Source organism: Callorhinchus milii, unplaced genomic scaffold (genome assembly GCF_018977255.1).
Source record: "Callorhinchus milii isolate IMCB2004 unplaced genomic scaffold, IMCB_Cmil_1.0 Scaffold5, whole genome shotgun sequence".
In the NCBI taxonomy this organism is placed as follows: domain Eukaryota; kingdom Metazoa; phylum Chordata; class Chondrichthyes; order Chimaeriformes; family Callorhinchidae; genus Callorhinchus; species Callorhinchus milii.
The window spans coordinates 30,371,330-30,392,982 of record NW_024704746.1 but is presented as its reverse complement, the minus strand read 5'-3'; the positions used below and the strand labels follow the sequence as shown (position 1 = coordinate 30,392,982).

At 40.1% G+C, this 21,653-nt stretch overlaps 1 protein-coding gene across 1 annotated transcript; it reads left to right on the top strand.

Annotated features, from left to right (window-relative positions):
* The first annotated feature begins 279 nt into the window (after positions 1-279).
* On the top strand, positions 280-21,135 carry ric8b (RIC8 guanine nucleotide exchange factor B). The gene is made up of 10 exons (XM_007895415.2): positions 280-483; positions 5,046-5,093; positions 7,324-7,935; positions 10,096-10,190; positions 12,052-12,202; positions 13,213-13,308; positions 13,671-13,815; positions 14,284-14,428; positions 14,874-14,993; positions 17,905-21,135. Exons 1-10 carry the CDS (start codon positions 391-393, stop codon positions 18,014-18,016), a joined length of 1,617 nt encoding a protein of 538 aa, XP_007893606.1. The 5' UTR covers positions 280-390; the 3' UTR covers positions 18,017-21,135.
* The last annotated feature ends 518 nt before the right edge of the window (positions 21,136-21,653 follow it).

Genomic DNA, 21,653 nt, shown 5'->3' with positions numbered 1-21,653 from the left:
GGGCTGTAGTGGTATGGGAGGGGCTGTGGAGGGTGTGGGCGGGGCGGTGGAGCGGGGTGGGCGGGGCGGTGGAGGTGTGGGCGGGGCTGTGGAGAGGGTGTGGGCGGGGCTGTAGTGGTATGGGCGGGGCGGTGGAGCGGGGTGTGGGCGGGGCGGTGGAGGTGTGGGCGGGGCTGTGGAGAGGGTGTGGGCGGGGCTGTAGTGGTATGGGCGGGGCGGTGGAGCGGGGTGTGGGCGGGGCGGTAGAGGCGGCCGGAAGTGACGGCTGTGCGCGGGGGGGGGGGCGCGGTGGGGGCGCTGTGCCGGTGAGTCACGGCGAGGAGGTGACGGTTGGTGTCGGTGGGTGTCGCGAGGTCAGGGTTGGGTCGGGTGGCGCGGTCGGCCTTGGCGATGGACGTGGACGGGGCTGTGGCGGCGCTGGGCGGCGGCGGCGGCGGCGGTGAGCGGGAGACGGAGGAAGCGCTGCAGCAGTTCAACAAGAAGGTAAAGCGACTAAAGTCCCCGCCGGGGCCGGTGCCGGGGCCTGACCAGACCAGACCAGACCAGGCCCCGCCGTCACCCGACCCCGCGGAGCCCCCATTGATCCTTCATTCCTCCGTCGGTCGGTGTCTGGTCAGGTCAGAGGTCACGGGGCCTCAGGCTGTCAACATTGAACCCGTTTGGGGCTGTGCAGATGTATCTGATCTCTCTATCCATCTGTTTGTTTATTTGGTGCGGGTGTGCGCAGGGACTCGGAAATAATATCTCAGGGTTACAGTATACAACAACGATAATAATAATAATAATAATCCTCGCATTTGATATAGCGCTTTTCACGTCGGGAGGACGTCCCAAAGCGCTTCACAGAACACACTGTAAAGTGAATTGACTGTATATTTGTGGGCGAACGCGGCAGCCAATTGCGCACAGCGATGTCCCACAAACAGTCGTAGATTGAAAATGACCAATTTATTATTGTTTTGGTTTTGGAGGGATTATTATTAGGCTCTGTGTGGAGTAAGGAAACTTGCCCAAGGTTTCGCCCTCTGCCTGGAATTGAACTCAGGTCTCTCACTTGCAAAGCGAGTGCTCTAACCACTGAGCTACAGGACTCCACAGATAATAATAATAGTCCTCGCATTCGATGCACGCGCTTCGAGGCGTATTCGCCGTGAAAAGCGCTCGTAAGGCGATGCGAGGGTTGTTATTTGTCACCACGTCTTCCGGACGTCTCAAAGCGCTTCGCGGGACACACGGCGAAGTGAATCTGACTGTATAGTTTGTGGGCGGCACGCGGCAGCTAACTGCGCAAACAGCCGTGGATTGATGTGACCCAGTTCATTATATTTTTTAAAAGGGTTTTATTATCCCCGGAAAAGCGATCCGCCAATCAACTACCAGCCGGGTTCCTGCTTACTGCTGGGTAAACAGAGGTGTGTCGAGTAAGGAAACTTGCTCAACATTTTGCCCCGCCAGGAATAGAACCCAGGTCTGTGGCTTGTGAAGCGAGTGCTCTAACCACAGAGCTACAGGACTGCACAATATATAATAATATTAATCCTTGCCACGTCTTTGAGACGTCTCAAATGGCTTCACAGAATATGTCAAGCGTTTTTAAAGCGACCTGACTATGTTTGTGGGGGAAATATATGCTGTAATTTGGGACACGACATGTCGTGTGATGTAAGGCAAACTGGATGGACTTTCCCAGTCTTCCTTCGCCTAGCAAATTCTTAAAGTTATATTATTAAATGTATAGTATATATTTAATATTTGCTTTATATAAATATATATAGATATATATACATTTTCATATTTATGTACTGACTGCTTGTGCAGCCGGTGTGTAAGAGCCCTGATCAGTTCAGTTCAGAGAGCCTTCAAACCTGTTATCAGCTTATACTAAGAATAAGAATCCTTGCATTTGACATAGAAGATTAACGTTGTTGAAACATCTCAACGCGCTCTGTGTAGCATTTCAACTTTGTCGATTTGTTGTTTCCAACCCCCCCACCCATCACCCCCCAAAAAATCCGAAACAATCCTGTCTGATTTTTCAAGAAAAAATATGCAATTCCCCGCAAAAAAATCAAGATGAATATTTTTGTAATTTCCTTTCTTATTGTTAAACGTGTCAAGTTCACCAATATTCATATTTTGGATCAATACATTAATGTTATTCAACTATGATTTCTGTAAGAGTTATACACAACAACAAGATTACATTTGTGTAGCGCCTTTCACGTTGGGAGGAAGTCCCAAGGCGTTGGACCGAGTACAGCATTTCAGCTCTCCTGCCAGGGGGGGATGGGTGGGTCAGGGGACGTGGAGCAGGCCAGAGCCATCTGAGCGGAGGGAACGGGCTTAGGGGGTTAGGAGGTTGCAAAGGTTGGGTGGGGCGAGGCTATGGAGGGCTTTGTATGTGAGGACCAGGATCTTGAACTGGATCCTCTGAAGGATAGGGAGCCTATGGAAGTGGGCGAGAGTGGGGGAGATGGTGTCACGGAGTTTGGTGCGGGAGAGGACACGGGCTGCAGAGATCTGGATTGTCTATAGCCTGTGGAGGGAGGAGTTGGGAAGGCTGACAAGCAGGGCGTTTGCATAGTCGAGCCTGGAGGTGATTAAGGCATGAACAAGAGCTTCAGCGGCCTGAGGGGTGAGGCAGTGGCGGAGTCGGGCGATGTTACGGAAGTGAGGGAATGGCTTGAATGTGGGGGAGAAAAGACAGTTGAGGGTCGAACAAGACACCTCGGTTCCTGACTGGTTTGGTGAGTTGTAGTGTGCAACCATGGAGGTTGATGCTGCCAGAGCCTGAGGTGCAGAGGCGCTGACGTGAGCCAATCAGGAGGGCCTCAGTCTTGTTCACATTCAACTGTAGGAAATTTGCCCTCATCCAGGACTTGATGTCCGACAGACAGTCTGTCAGGACAGCAGTGGGCCTGGAGTTGAGGGTGGAGGCAGAAAGATAAGAATTGGGTGTCATCCGCATACATGTGGAAGTTGACCCCATGTCTGTGGATGATGTCACCAAGGGGGGAGCATGTAGATATTAAAGAGGAGAGAGCCAAGGACAGAGCCCTGGGGGACGCCAGATGTGACAGTGTGGGGCTGGAGGAGAAACTGTTAGAGGCAACAAAGTGGAGAAGGTGAGAGAGTTAGGAATCGAACCAGGCAAGGGCAGATCCGTGAAGATTGAGTAAAGCGGAGAGGCGGTGTATGAGGATGGAGTGGTTGACAGTGGCGACAGAGAGGTCGAGGAGGACAAGGAAGCAGAGGGAGCCCTGATATCACAGATGTTCAGAATGTCATTAGTGACTTTAACCAGGGCTGTTTCCGTGCTGTGGGAAGCGTGGAAGCCGGATTGGAGGGGTTCAAAGAGGGAATGGCGAGAGAGAAAGGAGCGGAGCTGGGACGCGACGTCTCGTCCCAGGACCTTGGAGAGGAATGGGAGGTTAGAGATGGAGCGGTAGCTGGAGAGGAGGGATGGATCCAGGGAAGGTTTTTTCAGGATGGGAGTAATGACGGCCGTTTTTAGTGGGGTGAGAACTGAACCGGTGGACAGGGAGAGGTTGATGACATCAGACAGGAGGGGGGGTGGCAGAAGGTGGAGATGGGAGATGAGGAGAGAGGTGGGGATGGAATCGAGGGAGCAGTTGGTGAGTTTGAGTTTGCAGACAGTCGTGGTGAAGGAGGAGGGAGAGATAGGGTCTAAGGAGAAAGGGGGAATAGGTGTGGGCTGGGTCATGAGGGAGAGGTGATGTGGGGGTGGCTGTAGATGGGGCTGAGGAGGCTGAACGTATCCCCTCGATTTTAGATTCGAGGAAGTCCAGATCTCCTCACAGTTGGCATTTGAGGAGAGGATGGGCGAGGTATGGGAAGGTGGACAGAGGAGACGGTTAGTGGTGGAAAATATAAACTGAACATCTCAACAGGCCTTATCTTTTCAGTCGTATTCTATGGGGTGAATTAGTCATAGGATTGTGATCTGATCAAAAATTGGTTTCATTTAAAATTAGTGTCAATTCTAGTTTGAGTCTGTACAGTCATATTAAAGACTTCAGCAAGCATTTTAGTTATAAATCAGTTTGATAACAGTAAAATGTTATATATAACATTAACATGCATCCTCTCTTGAAAGTATTGATATGACAAACTTGGTCCAGATTAGTTCTGTCTTAAACAAAGGTTGGTATGTCTGTACCTCCAAAGTGCTTTATTTTTTTAAAAAAATTACTGATATTAACTGTTCCATAACCAAACACTCTTACATAAGATGTGCTTTAATATTTTCTTTTAACTATGTTTTCTAAGTCTAGTATGGTTTAGTATTATTTATATATTATATATTTTGTTATATGTACTAGTTCAGACAATGAAGAATTTATATTAAATAAATAGTCCCCTATAATAAAAGGATGCCGGAATCAGTCAGTTTATATTGTTGAATTTGAGGAAGTTTGGAGCAGTTTGCTTACTATCCCACCCTGTAAGGTAAAGTAAGTAAAGCACATCAAGATATTTACCTCCGTGAAAATCACTATGCAAGTCCAAGTTGTAACAATAATAATAATCCTTGCATTTGATGTAGTGCCTTATCACGTCTTTGAGAACATCAACAAATTGTATTTATAAAGCACTCTTCACATTGGAATTATGCCAAGGTGCTGGACAGTTGAGGGTTTTGCAACTGAGCTGGGAGTTGGATTCTATTCGAAAAGCTGTTCCTCCTGTTGTTCTGGCCGAATGTCTCCCAAATAAAATAATTTTTTCACTTTTGTGCTGCTTGTGGGACATTGCTGTGTGCAAATTTGCTACTGTGTTTGCCTACAAAATACACAGTGACTATTGCAAATCCTGTGAATCCCTTTGAGATGTCCTCCCAATGTGAAGGGTATCAACTGCAAGGAACATTAGTGTCACGTCATTTTTCTCTGTTAGGATGACTTGGTGTGAAATACAAATGGACAAATAAGGAAAATGGTCAAAGTAATACTGTTCTAACATTCTTCAATGTATACAATCTTTAATCTAATATTGAAACGCGTATTGTGTTTGTTACTTAACAGAATAGTCGAACGTTCACATTTGATCTAATGGAGGAAGAAAAGAGAAAGGTAAGAAAATGGTCATGATCTAAGTTTGGCAAATTTTTTAAAAAAAATCCAAGGCACATGACGTATAAGTATCAAGCTATTTGCAGATCTTGCAGTCTGCTATATGATCAGCAGATTTAAAAACATTGAGTTTGACATGTTCTATACTTACATTGGCATTGTAAACATTTCCTGTAAAGGGTTAGTTAAGTCTGAATGGACATAAGGTATCACAAAACCAGTTGGTAGTTCTCTTGCCTCTGAGTCAGATGGTTATGGGTTCAAGGCCCTATGCTTATAGTCTAGGCAGACACTCCACTGCAGATCTGGAGAAGGGTTGCTTTGTTGGAGGTGCTGTGCTTTAAAGAGATATTAAACCAAAGGTCTCATGTGCCTGTTTTAAAGTACATTAAAGATCCTATGACAGTACAAAAAGAGAAGGGAGTTTCTCCCTATGCCATGCCAAGAGTTCCCCATGAAGTATGTTATTTACTTCATGACTGTTTGCGATACACTGTTGAGTACAAACTGACTTCCCTGTTCGCCTACAAAATACAGTTCTGTGAAGTGCTTTGAGGCATTTTAACGACGCAAAAAGCTGCTAAATCAAATGCAAGGCTTATTATTATAATTTACTGTAATTATAATAATAATCACTGTCTCCCACCCTTCAAGACGTGTTCTGTCTTGTGAGAGACATTTTCTCTGTCGTGTACAGATTTGTGTCAAATTTAACTTTAAATTAGTTAGTCAACTTTAAATTTTGAAGTGTGCTCACAACTTAAACTGTTCTGTTCATACGGATAACTGTTCTACACTTGTATGTGATATTTTTCCGATATTTCTTTTGATGGGAGGAAATCCTTCATTCAGTACAATATTTGAATTCACTTTGAAAATCTGCGCGCTCGGCGTATTACATTTACTTTATGTGTCGTGCTTTAGCGTGTGAAGTTGGGACGTCCTCCCCACGTGAAAGGCGCTATACAAATGTCATTTTGTTGTTGTTAGCACTTGTCCTCGGGGTATGTTTTCCCCTCTTGCTTCAAATAACACTAAAATCCTATCTTCTCAATGAAATGTTGACAATGAGGGTTAAGTTAGTCGAGCATAAACTCTCCAGGTGGTGAGGACTGCTGTGGGTCAGGAACACAAGTGCAGGCAGCAGCCTCGAGAAAGGCCTCTGACTTGTTGCTGGGATACCTAAGTTGATACTTTTAGCCATTCGTGTCATTTATAGATTTTTTGGGGGAAAAAAATTGTCAGCTAGTGGTTGTGAACATGCAAGTCTTGTACAAATGTAGGCTTCATTCAATGCATTTCCAAGGTTCTTTTATCTTACTTTAGCTCTTCTTTGTACCTTCTTTTGTTCCCTTGTTGCACACCAGTGGCTTAGAGGATGTTTAGCTAGGCAGAGTTGCGCTTGAGCGAAAAGACAAGCTGACAGGATAGTGGTAGCTCAACTGGGCCTCTTGGTGGCCAGCAGGGCAGAACCCTGTCTCCTTAGTTTACTGTGACCTCCAAATCCCCTGTTGCTTTGGTGTGGTTTATATTGCGTTACGTCAAGTGAGTTTTTGGTCAGCGAGGTGTCTGACATATGCAGAAACCTATTACTAAGCTTCGAGGTACCCAAACCTGACTGAGTGTTCCACATGTGTATGCCACTTGTGCATGGAAATTTCTCTGTGTCTGGAAAGGAATACCTGCATACTCCCAGAGGAATGTATCTTGCTGACTTAGCTGTGCAAGTGACCGACCGTGCTCCCATCTCTTATCATTTGTGTCATTAGTGCCACTGATTTCAAAGCTCTCGACTGAATTGCTAGGAAAGTTTACAAATAGAATAATGTTTTCTGCATGTGAGTTTGAAAGAAAGAATAAATGGGGCTATTTGACCTACTTATTTGCAGTTGAATGTGCAAAATGTTTCAACTGAATCAAAATCTTAACCCTGTAGATTTTAGAAGATATTTGAGGCTATGTAATTTAGGAGTTTTGGGGGAGAATCCAGAGCAGAGTTATAGTACCTTGAAGTTTAGCAACCAATAGTGAGGTGGAAGGGATGGGAAATGTTCAGCAGGCCCTAGTTTGCGGAGCAGAGGGAGTGGTTAGGGTATGGTGACCAACTGACATGGAAGAAAATTCACTTTACACATTAATTGTTTTCCTAATGTGTATTGCTGAAGAATTGCCAAATTTACACCTTTGATGATGATTATTAAATGTCCACCTGCCGTTTTGCATTTCACAGAAACTATGTGACGAAACACTGAAAATGCTGCAGACGAATTTGGGGCCTTCTTGTCAAGCCACTTGTTTGGAAACCATCCGTATCCTGTCGAGGGATAAGAAGATTTTGGCTCCTGTAACTACCAAGCCAGCCATGCTTACTCTACTAAAATTGGCTGGATTAGAATACACCCAAACCCCCGTGCAGGAGATGTCAGACTTTGCTGTCATTATTGAGGCTTTAAAATGTCTGTGTAACATCGTGTTCAACAGTGAGACGGCGCAGCAACTTTGTGTGGAATTTAAGGTTGCCGCTGGAGCTTGTGAGCGTTTAAAGATGCACAGAGACAAAAACATGGCTCAAGAGATTAAGTTCTTTGACGTACGTCTCCTTTTCCTGCTGTCTGCCCTGCGGATGGATCTCAGAGCTAAGCTAATGGAAGAATTGCGAGGACTGCCGCTGTTGATAGATGTCCTTGAGAACACACTGAATATCAGATGGTCGGATAAGTATGTGGTGGCCACTGATCAAAGTGATACTCCGTTGACTCAAGAGCAGATGGATTTTGCTATGGAGTCACTGAAAACGCTTTTTAACGTCACCTATGACTGCAACCGACAAGAAGTCGATGAAGTGAGTGACTCGTATTTATTTTAGCGCTTGATGGGTTGGGTACAGGTGGCTTGGATTAAAGGAATGTTATTCAAAATATTAGATCTGCGTTTTGCTAAGTAGAGCTACAGGTAAAATAGTGGTCCAGCCCTGCATAACAAAATACCCCTACTTATTTCTCATAATGTAGTGTACTCTAATTTCCTTTCTAATTACAATACAATAAAATTTACACATACATAGTGCCTTTCATATCAGGTGGATATCCCAATGCACTTAATAGGCCAGAGGTGACGAGGATAAGAATGACCGAAACTGAGGCCAACGAAGTGTTTTGAGGCTTACCTACCAAAGATGGGTGGGGGGAGGGATTTGGGAATGGAGTTCCAGTGAGCGGGCTTTGGCTTGCAGAGTTAATAGGAGCTGAGTGGGAAGAATCCCTGCTCCCAGTGATTTGGTGCACAGTAAGAAGATACTGTAACCAGTTTTCGTGTAAAGAAAAGTGCCAGATGACTTTCTGTATTCTGTACTAATGTCAATAGTAGATGCTGGCACAACTCAGTGCCATTTGGGTAATTGTTTTCTTGAACTTTTAAGAGCAAAAATTACACCAGGGAGTAGACTAAAGGTTCAAATGACTATTGCAAACCACCTGCTGATTGTGCTTGTGGTTTATGGAGTAATTGGAGTAAATCATAGTCCACTCTTTCCATCCCTTCATAATTCAGTGTAATTATTACGTAACTGCCATACCTATTCATTAACGGAGTACGAAGCAAATCGTGATTCCTCCTGATGTCAATCTCTCTGGAACAGACAAAGGGAGCAGGAACTTCAAAAAATATATTTGATTATACTCAGAATACTTTCAGTTCTGTTTGTGTCTCACACCACAAAATAATTAAAATGTAACTGGATAAACATTTGAAGAAGAATTAAAAGGTACAGGGAAAGAGCAACATCTTACATTGGCCTCCAATTACATAGTCACTGCACTTCCCAGTAAAATCCTACAAAGTGCCAGTTAGTGAGATTTCTTAATGACGTGATAATTCGCTGTATCAAATATGAGGATTATTATATGCTGTATTAGAGGTAAAGCTCTAATGGGAAAAATGTATGGAGCTTGTTTTATTTTATTATCTATAATTATGGTTGTTTGTGCTGGAGAATGCAAAATATTCCCATTCCATGCTGTAATTACATAAAGCTGGGGTCTTTAGGTCTTTCTACTCACTGTCTTGTATAGAGGTTGCATGTCTTGAATGTTACTTAGTGGCCATTTTCATTCACATGATGATAAACAAGCTGCAAATATTGCACTTTAATGAGGTGTTGGAATAAAATGATTGTACAAGTTGCAAGAACATAATCAAAGCCAGATTATGATGTGCATGTCAGAGAAGAGAGTAGAGGGGAATGGGATGAGGGGATTGGGAAGGATCGAGGCTCACGAGGAGTCTAAACATTGCCACAGACGAGTTGGACTAAATGGCCACATTCCACTCCTCTTGACTCAAACCCCCAGCTCGGGCGCAAACCTTTCACTGCCCAGTGCCTTGGGCCATCCTTCTGATACGAAAGGCTCTTTGTTGTTGTTCTATGTAAAAACTTTCAAGCGAATGCCAAAGTAGCGTGTGCAGCACAAATAGTTACTTGACCTGTAATGGAACAATTAGGTTAACAAAACAGGATTTATCTTGTACATGCATTTTTAAATATTTCAGATTTTTTTTAATGTGTGATTCTTTGATTTGGACACTCTGTCCAACTGATGGAGCGGAGCCAATTAGTCACATAGTTCTTCACAAGTGATATAAAAGTTGTGTGTTTATGGTAGTGAAGTAGAACCTGGTTTGTTTTACCCTCTCCTTACTCTGAGCTGTGATCTGATTCACTATTGTTGTGTGGTCGAGCCAGATAGGTGGAGGGAAGAGGAGAGTTAACACTGCACACCTCTTCTAGTCTGTTCATCTCTTTTTATGACTGCAAGTGAATGTGGGAGAAAATATAATTATTTCATATTATCATGAAGGTGAGATGCATGCCAGGATGAAGTATATGACTTTGCTGTTAATGAGCTAGCCATGGGTGACGCCAGGTGGTAAATAGGAGCATTATAATGAGAAGTTACTGTAATGGAAATTTCTATGAAATAAAGATGTATTTTCTCTTGTACAGGATGCAGCTCACCAACACCGCCATCTTACTGCCATTCTATGCCATTGTTTATTGGCAAAGACACAAGCTGAAGACAGAACAGAAGAATTTCACAGGTTAGAGTAAAACAAATCTGAAATCACTTGGTTACTAGACACCAGCCTTCTAGTATCTGCATTTTAATATCAAACCCATTCCACGTCAACCTCACTGATATCCAATTGATTAGCATGGGTACTATTTCTGCTCTAATTAGAAATGCATTTAAGACCACATTTAATTGGCTTATAAAGGTGTAATCTGTAGAGGGCTAAAGAGATCTGCACTTCATCCATCTTCTGTCTTGTAATGCTGAAAGGTTGTGAGTTGCCACTGAGTTGAATGTGCCAACTGATTTGTGTCTGTGTGTGCACTCTGTGGATGGGTTATGAGAAGTGACTGGGAAGAGTTCAGCACTTCATTCAGTGCATCAATCAGGAGGGGGCTGAGAGCTGAGGGGGTGAGTGTCATCCCTGGATGATTAATGAGCTCTGCGGGATGTAATCGGGTCTAATATATGCTCTGCACCACTGTGTATTTCTACCCCCCAAGGAAAGAATGCTAATGGCTTTGTGTAGACCTGTGTATGGTGGCAGACTTGCTGGAAGCTGAGGAATTTCATACCCTCTTCTGCTCCAAATAAAATTGTCAGTGGAGTGACAAGAGATCAGAAAGTCGGGCATCCTATTCTGAATAGCATCACGGAAACACAGTGATCCATAAAATTAAGTTTAAAGGTGTTAGAAAATCTTTTACATGCTGGTGTATGAGAAGGGACCTCACATATTAGAAAACTGAAACGCACCGAGCTTGCCTTATGTAAGGAGCCAGCCTCAGGAACTGACACCAGTAATTTAAAAGATCTGAAAATGTATGAAGTATTAAGAGGTTATGGCCTTTCCACAGCAGGTGCTGGAAGGCATGGCTCTAGTGGAATTATGCAAAAATTCTATACAACGGCTGCCATGTAGTACAGCTGTCTGTTAAGAACAATTTCTAAATTAATATTGAGAATATCTTTTCACATTTCTGCAACCCAGAGCTGAACATACTCTTAATATCTCAATATCAGCAAATGTCCAGCAAATATTGTGGTTTGTATTTTTTTATTTTAATGCCAAACATAAGTTAGGCATGTGTGACATGTCCCCAATGTTGTCTGGATTTTATTTTGTAATAATTTTACCATTCCCTATATATATTTTGTATGTATATATAATATATATATACACACATATATATACACATATACTGCATATGAATTGTGCAACAAGTGTTCCCAATTGTAGATAGTTTATTAGTTTCTACAGATTATTCCCTAAGCAACTGGGTAATCGTAATTCCTAATCTCGGAAATCGACTCCGTTGTCAGTGTGGGATTCAAGTTTGCCACACCAGTTTATACATTGCTCTATCTACAGGTCACTTGATTTTCTTTCCCAAATAGCTATTCAATATAGGAATATTACAGGAGATCCTTAGTTTAAGCCCAAGAAGATGTTTATCTCTTCTGTTGAGTTTAAACTAGACACTACTGTAAATTTAATTTGCTCTTTGGAGTTGAGATGATTGCTATGAAAGAGAATTGTAGCAGTATCATGGGGTAAATTAATATTCAGGAAATATTAGTAAAACCCGATTTCAAAATCGTCTGGTAAAATGTTATATATAGGTGGGAGGAGCTAAGTTTGTACTGAAGATTTTTTGTGGGTAATTCTTTTAATATAAGTTTGTGTGATGAAGTCACAGCAAAAAACTTTGAAGTGTACAAAGCTACAGTAGTTTGTTGATGTTCTTTTCCTCACATTTTCCTATGATGAGCTGCATGAATATGCAAACTTGTTTGGATAATACATGAACTATAAATGTCTGTTTTAAGTCTTCTTGGATCGATGTTTCAATGAGCCGCATACACTTATTTCATCTCTCTTTCTTTAGCCACACAATCAATCTTTTGAACAACATTCCAGTGACATGCCAGGATGTCCTCTTCAGCCCCAACATACAAAATGGAATAGTCAGTTACAATGGGAAGAAAATGGATGCCGTTGAAGTTTTGTTAGGTTTCATGGAAAAGAGAATAGACCGGGTAAGCTCTTTACCTGCTGCATTCATTTAATTTTTTTGAAAGGAGAAAAAATAAGCTTATTTATTTATACATTCAGTGCAGCTCAATGTCAAACTTGTACAGTGGGAGGAAGGGCAATTGAGTTTGAGTTCAGGCCCAATGGATGAAGTGATCCTTAACAAGTAATCTAGGGCTAACCAAACTTTCACTCTACAAATTTACAAAATGTTTAACAGCCAATCTTTTGAATCACAGTAGTAATTTGTGGGGTTAATTTCTACTTCCAGTAGGCAGAGTCTGGCGTTTTCACATATGTTATTCAGCATTTGGGGAATCCTCCCAACGTGAAAGGCGCTATACAAATGTACTTTGTTGTTGTTGTCTTGTTAAAATACAATATTGCATCTGAGAGTTTTCTTCTGAGAACTGGTGGTTTGTTGCTGGTTATGGAGTTTGTCTACTGTGATTTCTAATTAATATCTCATTGCTGCAGAGAGAGACAAATTGGAAGCTTGCTATTGTCTTATTTTTACATACTGGGACGAGTTTGATGTAATGTGTTACTCCACTTAATGTTGCTTCATTGTAGACGGAGATTAGCATCACAAGTATTCACAAGTACTTTGTACTGTACCCGAATTTCACAATTATGTTAATAATAATAATAATAATCCTTGCATTTGATATAGCGCTTTTCACGTCGGGAGGACGTCCCAAATGTTGTATAATTATTGAAGAGATTCAGGTTGTTTTTCATAGTTGGTTGGAGGGTTACGTAAGCAAACTTTGCTGAATTTGTTAATGCCGCTTTTGCATTCTATTCCCTCAGCTACAGCTTTAGTTTTGTGAAATAAACGGTTGTTTTCTATTTGAGTGACTACATCATTTTCAGCAAGTGGCATAAGGAGAAGAAATTGGCTAGTGGCTGTCCTGAATGTTGTACTAAAAGTGACGAGATACAGTGAAATGAATAAGTTCATCTTCAACTTGTGATCTCTATGTGCTCATTCACATCTTTTTGAATTTTTTAGAGTTCCAATTTAAGAGAAGGGGTGACTCCAGTTTTAAGCCTGATGACAGAATGTTCCAGATGTCACGCAGATATGAGGAAGTACATCCGTTCAAGGGTAAGGACTTCAGTCAACATCAAAATGAAAGCAGTGTTTCTTTAACCTATTTTTTTAATTTTATACCCCCACACCCACCGTCCACTGTGCCTGTGAACCAATTTGCAAACAGTTAACTGGTTCTGGCAGGGCTTTGGAAAGCCAGATGACTAGTGGGAGGTGAAAATTAACTTAGGTTCCATCAGCTTAATGATTCAGGTAGACACTAGTTCAAAGAAAAGTGCAGTTTTTCTTCAGGTTAGTTTAGCTTATATCCCTCTTATGGTCAAATTCCTCCCCAAATTCAGATGAATTGGGTACTCATCTCATATTTGTTGGTGAAAGAGTCGTATGTTTGAGTTGGTGGTTTTTTTTATTAACAGGTGCTGCCTCCTTTAAAAGATGTAACAAATAGACCTGAAGTTGGCACTACAGTTCGAAATAAGTTAGTACGTCTTATGACCAACATTGATACTGGAGTGAAGCATACAGCAGCAGAGTTCCTTTTTGTGTTATGCAAAGAGAATGGTGAGTATCGGTGTAGCAGTTGAAACCTAGCATGGTTCTCCCTGCACTTTCACCAGACTAATGCAGTGCTTATTCCATAGTTTGGAATCTGGAACACTCTTCCTCTATTCCTCCGCCTTGCTCCTTTCTTCCACATCTTCAGGTCGCGCCTGAAGACCTTCCTCTTCGACCGTACCCACCGGTTCGGTGTCGCTAGCTGGCAAGTGTTGGCGGAAAACACCAGATATTTTGGATATCAATAATTTAACTATAGTGTAACTGTGGGGGACTACAAATAAACTTTAGATTGTTAATAATGCACACTCATTAATGTCATTGTTTTGTAACCAGTGACTTCACTGCCAATAGATAAACACGATTTAAACGTTGCTTACTCATATCTCTTGTGTGCATCCATTTTCCAAGAAGTACCTGAAAATGCTTTCCAGTAAGACTTGTAACCTGCTGACAGATGCTTCCCTGTTTTAGTTGACAGCTTGTTAAAGTACACAGGTTATGGCAATGCTGCAGGGCTGCTTGCTGCCCATGGCTTGCTGGCAGGAGGGAGAGGAGAAGGTCAATACTCTGATGATGAAGACACTGATACTGAAGAGTACAAAAGTGTAAAATCTTTGTAAGTGCTGTATCTAGTTTCCAAATAGATTAATTATTAAAATATTTTTCTGAAGGCGAAGGGAGCTGTGTTATGTATATGTTTTATTGCAGAGATCAACTTTCAAAGAATAGCTAGTTTGTTGTTTACATTGTTAAGCCCCATGTCTCTGTTAGTCAATTCATAGAAGTTGTGAGATGGTAATAGTCAATTTTTTTTGTTATAGAATTACAAAAAATTTTTTTAAGTTTTAAATAAAATTGAAATCCTAACCTATTTGAGTGTTAGGAAAGGTAAGAGTTATGAGAGCTATGACAACTGTGGTCATTCCTTTAGTTATAATTGTTTCAGGTTAAACATTTTGGCATTTCATGTTTATTTGGAGCCATTTTCATGTAATCTAAGTTTGTGTATTTCTGAGTGGAGTGTGCAGTTTGTGGATAGATGGCTTTTTTTTCATTTTCAGTATTAACCCAATCACGGGACGTGTTGAAGAGCCAATGCCCAATCCAATGGATGGAATGACAGAGGAACAGAAAGAATACGAAGCAATGAAACTTGTCAATATGTTTGACAAGCTTTCCAGGTAACAAATACATTAATGTTGTGATTATTGACCTGTCCTGAAATCACCAGATTTCATTATTACTGTCTCAAGAATATGACTTGCTAATATCATCCCAGACTTTTCTTCTTGTTTGTTATTTCGACTTATGTTGTGTATGTCTTTTGAATCCCCTTAGTAAATAATGAATTCATTTAAATCCAAGTGGGTGCACTCAGTGATTTTGCTTTAGTGAATGTCAATTCAATTATTGCTAGCCTGTATGAAGGGCGCTATATAAATTGCAAGTTCTTGTTTGTAGGCTTATGTTAATTTAAAATAATACCAAACTGCTAAAATATCTTAATTATGTAACAAGACTGCAGATAATCAGTAAAAAAATCAAACTCGCCATTTATGTAAAATAACACCATGTAAATTTACATTGAAATTATCTTAATCGGTGTTTATAAGTTGGCTGCTATCTTTCTCAAGAGCGTTGATTGGAAAGATTCTCTAAAGTAAAATGTTTTTGCGGTTGTATAGTAGGGTAGAGGGATCACTGAATTAAGAATCTGTTAAATGTGTGAAAGTCAAGCTGTAAATATAAAAAGAAAAACTACTCAAATGTAAACTGCTTATTCTTCTCTATTTAAATATTTACTACTCAATATAAACTGCTTATTCTTCTGCTTTTAATTGTTTAGTGTTTAAAAAGATCAGGTAATGTAGTACCTCTTGACACGTTAAGCTAACAAACATTTACCTTACCAACCATTTCCACCAGCCAAGAATCTCTGCAAATTAATGTGAGCCAATTATTTAAGCCTAGTGTAGGCAGGAAACTGAACAAAAGTTAAAGCATTATGAATGCAGCAGACCCTGCCCTAATGCTGACTGCTCTCATTAGAATCCACTGAATTAATTAACCGATCGTTAAAGTGCTGCTTTGAGTTTTTTCTTTCTTCAAAACGATGCCTCATGAAAAGATCTGAAATATGATGTGCTACTCCATTCGAAAAAGATGAATACAATTTTCCGAAGCTGAATCATTTTACCCAAGGGTGAGGCTCCTAATTCAAGTTGGTGGGGGCAGAGAGTAATTAATTCCAGGTGTCAATACCCACATACACACACAGCAGGTCAGAAAAGCAAGTCCTTTTGAATGGAGTGACTCAGTCACCATTAGGCTAAATGACCGCATGAAGCTGAAACCTGTGTTGGTGAATTATGAAGAGCTCTTGGGAGACCTGCAGCTGCAGTCAGGAATGCAAGCTGCCAACTCCTTAATTCAGGCCTTTTTCATCGAAGGAGCACTTCGAGATGAGATTTTATTTAACATGCATAATTCCAAGCACAAATCAAATTGGAAAGAGATGGCTGGCAGCTCTGAAGCAACAAAATATAGATCTTCATTTTGTGCAGTTTTGTCATGGTTTCTTAAGTCTGTACATGTTAGGCTTCAGGCTGACATTATATTCTGTATATTGGCACATGGTTTTCAATCTACGACTGTTTGTGGGACATTGCTGTGCGCAATTGGCTGCCGCGTTCGCCCACAAATATACAGTCAATTCACTTTACAGTGTGTTTTGTGAAGCGCTTTGGGACGTCCTCCCGACGTGAAAAGCGCTATATCGAATGCAAGGATTATTATTATTATTACTACATGAAGAACACACTACAAGTGAAATGTTAAGAAAATACATTAAAAATAAAAAAGGAAAATGAGTTCTATGTAATCCACAAATAACTCGTTCTCCTATTCAGATGCCAAGAGCAGCAACATTTTATGAGCCGGCCTTAAAGAAGTAAATGTCTCTTATATTACAAAAACGGGCACTCTTAAACGGATCTGTTTCTCTTGAGTAAAATAACAGAACTTTGACAATTTTTTTAAAAAAATCTCCTAACCATGCTATGCCCCACCACCATCCTCTCTCAAATAATCCTCACTTTTCTGTATTAAATTTCCTTCCTTCCTGCCTGCGATCCCTCCTTAACATTAGCCAGCATATGATTGACTGCAGCATCTGTCTTAAAGATAGTTTCTTCTAATATGTCTGTAAATCCAGAAACAATTGTAAGGGTTCATGCTGCAGTCCAATCTAAGTTATTGAATTATATTATCCATTGAATTCAGAACCTCCTGGATCTATTATGTTTGGTGTATTATTTGTGGAAGTGTTTAGGGAAGAGAATGAATGATTAGTGCTTTTTAAGTGTAGAGTGTATGAAATGCAATACGAGTGTGAATATGAGTTTCAGCAAATTGATGATTATTTACTTAGCCTGTAAATAGTCCTGTTATCTTGTTTTAAGATTTATCACTGAAATAATATAAGTTGAAGTTGATTGATGTGTAAAACGTACCTAATTCTTTTGATTGGGCAATCATTTTTACATCACAGCAGATCACAAGGTAGATGTAATTGGATTAGTTTTGAAGAAGCAGAAAAAACTCTTTGAAGAGATTAGATTGACTGACAATTTTATAATTAAACTCTTCCAAACAATGACAGCGGGAGACAGAGCTAACCAGAAGACTGAGCAAACAAGTGCTTGAAAAGCACTAGGGTTGACAGAGTGCATTTTGGAGGATGATAGCTTTATTTACTCAAATGAAATAAACATACTTGCCATAACAGATTTAATAGGATTGCTTGCATGTACAAGGGTAGGAAACACTATGGCTGCAATTCTGTAAAAGCAAAGGTATAGAGGAAAGAGAAAGGTATTGTATGAAACAATGTCCCTGCATCCGGTTCTGGGTTCGTTAGGATTTGACTTTGCTATTAGCCTTTAATTGGCTTAGTGCATTTAGTGGGATTCTTTGAAAAGAAGCCAAGGAAAGAGCAAACCATGATTCAGTCTGAAGCTTTTACTAAGTAGTAAACTGAGAGCTGCTGTTTTAGTCTTACTTTAATGGAAAATTCTTTGTCTTATTTTTCAGGGAGCAGATAATTAAGCCAATGAGAGTAAAGCCAGATGGCACAATGGGTCCCCTGGAAGAAGCAGTTAATGACTACACCAGCGATCACAATTCCTCTTCAGATTCAGACTAAAATGCCTCGTCTTCCAACTGAACATCTTCAGGAACCTATAGCAACCATACCCTTCTTTTCTGTTGTACCACTACAAGGTGTATTCACCAAAACATTTCCAGCTTGAAATGAAGATATTAGTACACTAGTTTGTTAGCTATGCAAAAAAAATGAGGGCTTGCATTTTCTAATTTTTGTATTGACCTCCTCACAATCCCACTTTGTGGTACTTTATGCTGTCACTTGAAAAAATTGCTGAAAATCTGAAATTAATGGTTTAGGTATTCTCAAATTATCCTGAAGCAACTGAAACCAGAGCTTGGTGGGGTAGGAGGATAGGCAGATAATACATTATGGGATGTTTCCCTTTAAGTGCAGAACAGAAAGTTCTCTAGGATTTGCAAACTATGTTTAGACCCCTGGGAAACTGTGCTGTGTTTCAGAATTTATACTGCAGCCTTTTTGTTGTGATATTATAGAAACTTCAGCTGCTTCCCCTAGTACATTTAATTTTATCAGCATGATGAAACCAATCCCAAGATTAATACAGAATCCAATTCTTCAGCTGGCAAAGTAATGTTTCACATAATGACCTTATTAATTGTGAGAGTATTGGTATACATTGCCATTAATGTAGTTTTGCTTTCACAAGTTTACCACAGCATTTACCTTGTACAAAAGCAACCTTTTCTGAAGCAAACTGCTTTATGAAAAGGAAGGTGAACAACAGGGTTAGAATTTGATGAAATTTAATTTCAAAATCTGTACAGAGAGCAGCATATTAATGCATATTATCAATTGGTTTGTGAGCTTGATCTGTACAAAGTGGAGAAAGCACCGAACAAAGGCTAGGTACTATCTGTCTGGGGAAATTAAATAATTTGAATTGAATTACATATTGAAAGCTAAGGTAAGGGACCAGTTGGGTGATGGACTGGGCTTTCACCTTTGTAACTTAGCTTTGAATCACAACGAGACAAATGGAGAAAAAGCACATCTCTTGTGCATCTGTCTGTATAGGTTCTATGTGAAACGAATATTAGCACGTCTCAATCTGGTTCCAAGCCATTATGCATTCAATTCTAAATTTACTGTTAATGTATTTCTTACCCAAAGGGAGAAAACGTCAGTGCTGAAGTAGAGGTTCAATTCTGTATTTGTGGTTGAAGCACACTGAGGAATAGTAAATGGGAGTTAAAATTGTAGATTATACAAAGGAGCTAAGGTCTCAGCTTTGAGTTGGTAAACACAAGTGTTAGCAAGGGAATGTGGTGAACAAGATTGTGTTTTTAGCCAGAGTGTAGGCAGCTTTGGTGCTTTTATCACACAGATGGGCACAACTTCATGGTTCGTAAAACTTTCTCTTAGTAATTTGTTTCAATCCCCCCAAATTCAATTTGGTATTGACATAATTTTTTCCTTTTTTAAAAAAAAACTCGACAATCTAGAAGTTTCTAGAGTCATTCTAGAAGTTTCTTTTGACATATCCCCTTGCCCCATACACAGTGACCCAGTTATAACTTACCCCAATATAGTTCAGTTTCACCCATAGTGCGGTGTCCCTGTGAACCAGACCCTAATGTGCAGTACATCCAGTTTCTGGCACCAACTAACTGGTTTCCTATATTGTACTGGAAAACTGGCCAAGCTACTGTCAGGAAAATACCTTGAACATCACTTCCTGTGCATTGTGTCCAGGAACTGGCACTGCTTCTTGCAATTTACAGTTTACAGCAAATTGTCAGTGGTGCTTTGTCATTAGGAGCAATGTGCTGACTGGGCAATTGGTCAATTTGTCCCAGGTGACTGATATAATTAAAGTTGTATTGAAGCTTTTTTTGCTCTAGTTCAGTGAATGTGCTTAGAACTACAATAACCATGAGATTCCTAAGAGAATTTAACAACTCCTCAGAAGGTGCCTCTCTGTGTAAAGAATCATTGCCAGTTTTGTATTTAAATCTTTATCACAGATTGCATGTTCAGATACCAAAAAGCCTTGATCTAGATTATTAAAGTTCAAATTGATTGTAGTAATCTGTAACTAGAATACAAAGGTAACTTAAAGCCTTGTTTTTTGTAAATTTATCATTTTTGATTTGAAATGATCAAATTACTGTTGCTGTTCAATTTAATAAGCACTTTAGTTTTTATATTTCAGATGAATATTTTGATTGTCAGTAAGTCAAATGGCAAGCTATTCCTGCATTTTCAGATCCAGTGTATTGTTTAAAATAAGAGATTTTGCCATACATTCCTGGCTAAATTGAATGGTTAAGTAGTTATAGAAAGGGAATAGCACTTACTCAATGGCCACAATTTTAATCGATGAGCGCGGTGACTTGTTTTATTCCAAGTCATTTGCAACTGTTGCATCTAGATTCTAGGAAATTGATTTTTTTTATAAAAGAAAAGATATCCAGATAGGTTGAAACAAATCCTAGTAGGTACTGATTTTTTTGGATCCACTGTTTATCCTTTGAAGAGTTATGATGGTATGTTGAATATTGACAACTAAAAAATATCTATAAAAATCAAAAATTAACCACTTGATCCTGGTTGGATTGAGTTCATTTCGACGTTTTCACTTAGTTTCCGTACTCCACACTCTAATAATAATCCCTCCAAAAAAACAAAAACAATAATAAATTGGTCATTTTCAATACACGACTGTTTGTGGGACAATGCTGTGCGCAATTGGCTGCTGCGTTTTGCCCACAATATATGGTCAATTCGCTTTACAGTCTTCTGTGAAGCGCTTTGAGATGTCGAAAAGCGCTATATCAAATGCAAGGATTATTATATTATGTTCACCATGCTTGAATATTCCAAACCAGAGTTCCATGAATCCCACCTAAACATGGATTTTTTTTCAGTGAATAGCACCAAACTCATAATCGGTGCTATTCAAATCCTATCCAGCAAGTGTATATTCTAATTGTAAAACAAAGAAAATCGATGTTTGTAAAATGTAATAATGAATGAAAGTTGCTAGCTGCTGTTCATTGATGTTTAATTGGATTTTTTTTTCTGTTGCATGAAGAAAATATTGTTTTGGTGAACATAAAATCTTAACTATTGGGTAACAGCAGCTGCAAAATGTTCTTGGTTCCACAGTTCATCAATTAAAGATCTTGCTCTGCTCACTGAGTTCCAATATGAAGTTAGCCAAGGAGGAATGGTGCCAAGTTAATACAATTTGATAAATGTGTAGCTGTTTGGGGGACAGGAGTATTTTAGAAACTGAATTAGGCTCGATCGGCTGGACTGGCTTTTTCCAGGCTAGTGCATTCTATTGACTGCAGATGATTCCCACCCATTCTATAGTTTTGAAAAGAACTTAAGGTATGGGGCAATTATCATAAGTCACTACCTATTTTTGAAGTGACCACTGTACATAAATGTAGCTTGCGTAGGCTCAGTGGGTACTTTGGTTATTGATCACCAGCACTTAACTAGAGGAAGTCACTGTTAAGGCCAAACCCAAGCTGATCAGCACATCATGAACCTTTTTATAATGAGGTAGTTAATCACTCAGCAATGACTGTTCAGAACATTATACAAAAAGTATTCATTTAGGAACATTGAATTAACAAGTTTATTAAGTTAATACATAAATCATGACAAATGATAAAATACTACAGTCTCAACTAATTGACAT

Excerpts from the sequence above, each read along its gene's own strand:
- ric8b (XM_007895415.2), top strand. The coding sequence starts at position 391 with ATGGACGTGGACGGGGCTGTGGCGGCGCTGGGCGGCGGCGGCGGCGGC. Across the intron at positions 14,429-14,873 it reads TACAAAAGTGTAAAATCTTT|TATTAACCCAATCACGGGAC; the intron begins GTAAGTGCTGTA and ends TTTCATTTTCAG. Across the intron at positions 14,994-17,904 it reads ATGTTTGACAAGCTTTCCAG|GGAGCAGATAATTAAGCCAA; the intron begins GTAACAAATACA and ends CTTATTTTTCAG.